Here is a 4,449-nt window from a genome sequence, read left to right on the forward strand (position 1 = left end):
CAAGATTATCTTCTGTGTCTGTGTTAATTGGTTTCCCTTTTCTTTGTTGAAGAGGGTCTGTGCAATCCTTCTGCCTAGTCCTCCATCTTGCCCTTCCTCTCCTCTATTTCTAGCTTTTTAAGGAAGCACCCACCATACAGTTTTCCATAGTGGTTGTACCATTTTACAGTCCCACCAGCAGTGGCTAGGAGTTCTAATCTCCCCAAGGCCTCACCAGCATTTGTTGTTTTTTATCAGTGCCATTTTTGCAGGGGTGTGTTTTACTGGTTTCTAAAACACACACTGGTTCTCATTTATAACACCTCTGAGATTGGGTGGTGCCTCACATGGGCTAATTTCCAGTGTGAGAAGCTGTAAGATTGGCCAGTTTGAGGTAGATAGCAGTGAAGTTTCTTACTCTAATGTTCATTCAATTACAAGTCTTCCAACAAGTAGAAGTAAAATGTCTCTGAAAAAAGGTTGCAAACAGAACCTGCAAGATTGAGCCTCTCAAACCAGGTGACAAGAAATACTAGAAGAAAAGCACTGGGTAACATTTCAAACTATCACCCTCACACAGAGCTCTGGTGGTGTAGTGGATAAGGCATTTGGCTGCTAACCAGAAGGCCAGAAGTTCAAACCCACTAGCCACTCCACATAAGGAAGATGAGGCAATCTACTTCTGTAAAGATTTACAGTCTTAGAAACCTGATGGGTCAGAATCAACTCAATGTCTATGGGTTTAGGTTTTTTTTTGTTGTTGTTGTTCATCCTAGCACATGTTAATGTAAAGAGAAAAGCTCCAGGTCTTATCTGGCCATTCTCCTGAATGTCTTACTTGTTCTAAGGATTTTTCCACTGGACTTTGGGGGGTTTCTCAGCAGTAACAACAAACTTATATGATGTTTTTTAGGAGTCCCTGGGTGATGCAAATGGCTAAACACTTGACTACTGAAAGGCTGGCGATTCACATGTCCCTAGAGGTGCCTTGAAAGGCAGGCCTGGCGATCCGCTTCCAAAAGGTCATAGCTATGAAAACTCAATGGAGCACAGTTCTACTTTGAAATAAATGGAGTCACCAGGAACTGGAATTGACTCAGTAGAACTGACTTGATTGACCAAACTGTTTTTTTTTTTTTTTTTGGTTTAAAGTGCTTTTTTCAAATATTAACCCTGTGAGGTATTGTTCTGTTGTTAAGCACTGTCAAGTCAATTTCAACTTACAGCAACCCCCTGGGACAGAGTGGAACTGCCCCATGAGTCCTCTTGGCTGTAATCTTTATGGGAGCAAGTTGCCAGGTCTTTCTCCCACAGAGCCACTGCTTAGGTTTGAACCATCAACTTTTTGGTTAGCAGCCAAGCACTTAACTATTTGCACCATCAGAGGTCCTTACCCCATGAGGTAGGTGCTATTATTTTAGAGATGAGGAACTGAGGCACGAGTACATATTCATCTTACAGCAAGTAAGTGGCAGAGCTAGGATTAGAACCCTGCCAGACATGCGGTTATAATTGAATGCAGAAGCTCATGCCCTGGATTGGGAGGCAACCCTAGGTCCAGTCACTCAGTAGAAGGCAAAACAGTTCAGACACAGTGTATGACCGTGTATGCAGGTATGTGTGAGCAAGAGCGTGTGGGTGGGGTGGCCCAGGGGAAACCAGAGACTTAGCAACTTGGGAGATGCCATCCCGCTGCCCCTCCCTCTCGCCCAGCTTTTCCTCCTGGAGGAGATGCGAGAGCGCAAATTTGACGGCTTTGCCCGTACCATCCAGAAGGCCTGGCGGCGCCACGTGGCAGTCCGGAAGTATGAGGAGATGCGGGAGGAAGGTGAGAGGCTGTGGCTGGGAGGATTGGGATAGGGACAAGATGGACCAGGAGGAGCCAGGCCCCTATTCCCTCTCATGCCCAGATACCCTTATCTAGCTACCTGGTCTGTACACCCTCACCTGAGCTATACTCCTTCACAGGAGCTGGCTACAGTCACATGACCCACCCTGTGTCCCCACAGCTTCCAGCATCCTGCTCAACAAGAAGGAACGGAGGAGGAACAGCATCAACCGGAACTTTGTTGGGGACTACCTGGGCCTAGAGGAGCGGCCAGAGCTGCGTCAGTTCCTGGGCAAGAGGGAGCGTGTGGACTTCGCCGACTCGGTCACCAAGTACGACCGTCGCTTTAAGGTGAGGCACTAGCAGGTGGGCAGGTCCGGGGCCCTCGCCTTAGTCTGCACCCACTAGAGGTATACCTTTACCTGGCCCAGATACATCTGCCCACAGGTATGCATTCAATGAGCCTAGATAAAGCTGTCCATCAGATATGTCTTTATCTAACCCAGATATACCTGTCCACTGGATACCCTCTTACCTGGCTTAGATACATCTGTCTACAGGTATACACACCTAGCCTGGATATGCCTGCCCCATCAAAGACATACCTTTACCTGGCCTAGACAAATGTATCCCTAGGTATACATTCACCTAGCCTAGATATGCCTGTCCCACCACAGGTACATCCTCACCTGGCCCAGACATATCTACCTCAAATACACTCAATGAGCCTAGATAAAACTGTCCATCAAATATACCTTCATCTAACCCAGATACACCTGTCCATCAAATACACTGGATATAGATACCTGGCCCAGCAAACCTGTACACAAGTGCATATTCATCTTACCCAGAAACCCTAACTACAGAGCCAGTACATCTGTCTTACCTATCCTGGAGACACCTATCCATCAGGTACACCCTCACCTAGTTGTTGTTGTTGTTGTTATGTGCTGTCGAGTCGGCCCCGACTCATAGCGACCCCTCCTTGGGTTTCCGAGGCAGTATCACTACGGAAGTAGGATTGCCCAACCTTCCTTCCGAGGAGTGGCTGGTGGGTTTGAACCGCCAGCCATCTGGTTAGCAGGCAAGTGTCTTAGCCACTATGCTACCAGAGCTCCCCTAATGTAAGATATACCTGTCAATCAGACATGCCTTCACCTGGCCCAGATACACCTATCCACAGGTACACGTATCTGGGCACAAGCCCAATTGGCCTAACTTGGCCTGGTCAGAGGAACACACTCAACCTGGTACAGAGAGTTCTGCCCACAGGTATACCCGTACCTGGCCTGTACACAATCACTTGGCCTAAACGGCTAGACACTCCCATATATCTTCACCTTCATCTTCATCAGGGCCCAGATAGCCCTGATCACAAGTGTGCTCTGATCACCTAACACAGATATTCCTGGCCACAGGTACACTCATGTCTGAGCTGTAGCCCTCATCTGGACTAGACATCGGGCATCTCCAACACAGTTCTGTCCTCCCTGGGTCAGACACTCCTATCCACCAGGTACACCCTCACTTGACCCATACCACCTTTCATGTCCCAGACACCATCACCTAGTGCTAACAGGTTCTGCCCTAGAGAACCCTATGTAGGGGCCACACTCTGAGATAACCTACAGTTCTTTACCTGGATAGAAACTCACTTTGTTCACCTGCCTTAGACAGGTTTATGTGAAAGGTATGCTCTTATCTGATCTGTACTTTTTCACCTGGAGTAAACACACTCCTCCAACATACACCCTTATCTGACTTGTACACCTTCAGTTATCCCGGAAATCGCTGACTGGCAAGTACATCTTCATCTAATCTGTATAGCCTCATACTCCAGACAGTCGTAGTAGGCTTGGGTACCTTCATCTGGCCCATACACCTTCACTTGCTTTGGACTGGGCTATGTGGCAGGTATACCCTCAGCTGACCTGTATCCTATTACCTGGTAGACATTTTCACCCAGGCAGGATCTCTCGCAGGACCCAGATAACCCTGACCATAGGTACACGCTCAGCAAACATTCAATATCCTCACTGGGCCCAGACATATCCTTCCACCAAGTACACCCTCACCTGCCTATCTGTTCAAACTCACATGATTTGGACACACCCCTGGCCCTTATTCCCACTCATGACCCAGATCAGACACCTTTAGCTACCTGGCCTCTACACCTTCACCTGAATCATATTCCTTCACAAGAACTGGCTAGTCACATGGCCCATGTACTTCCATCTGGTCCAAGCACTCTCATGTGGCCTAAGCACCCATGTCCAGCAGGTATACCTTCACCTAACCTATATCTGTTTACTGTCCCAGACACCCTTTCCTAGTCAATAGACCTTCTTAACCTCCTCCTCTTTCCTATGTAACTTAACCACCCATATTCCTTCACCTGGAGGGTTACCCTGACCTAGGCCACCCACTCCATCCAGCCTGTACACACTCACTTGATCTTCACACCTTCATCTAGTCTGCAAGCACCATCTCTCTGCCTGTTATTGATCTGCTGGGGCAAGGCTACCCATGCCCAGGGCTTCAGCCACCAACCTCTGGTCCTGCGTTCCACAGCCCATCAAGCGGGACTTGATCCTGACCCCGAAGTGTGTGTATGTGATTGGGCGGGAGAAGGTGAAGAAGGG

At 48.3% G+C, this 4,449-nt stretch overlaps 1 protein-coding gene across 1 annotated transcript in view; it reads left to right on the top strand.

The window, feature by feature from the left end:
- The first annotated feature begins 1,587 nt into the window (after positions 1-1,587).
- Positions 1,588-4,449, top strand: part of LOC103213254 (unconventional myosin-If-like) — a 6,584-nt gene continuing 3,722 nt past the window's right edge. The window contains exons 1-4 of the mRNA XM_042783480.1: positions 1,588-1,593; positions 1,693-1,807; positions 1,989-2,158; positions 4,379-4,449. The exon at positions 4,379-4,449 is cut by the window's right edge and continues 8 nt beyond it. Of these exons, the coding sequence (XP_042639414.1) occupies positions 1,588-1,593; positions 1,693-1,807; positions 1,989-2,158; positions 4,379-4,449 (362 nt within the window). The remainder of the gene's footprint in view (positions 1,594-1,692; positions 1,808-1,988; positions 2,159-4,378) is intronic.

Source organism: Orycteropus afer, unplaced genomic scaffold (genome assembly GCF_000298275.1).
Source record: "Orycteropus afer afer isolate SDZICR_OR568_19922 unplaced genomic scaffold, OryAfe1.0 scaffold01469, whole genome shotgun sequence".
NCBI classification, from domain to species: domain Eukaryota; kingdom Metazoa; phylum Chordata; class Mammalia; order Tubulidentata; family Orycteropodidae; genus Orycteropus; species Orycteropus afer.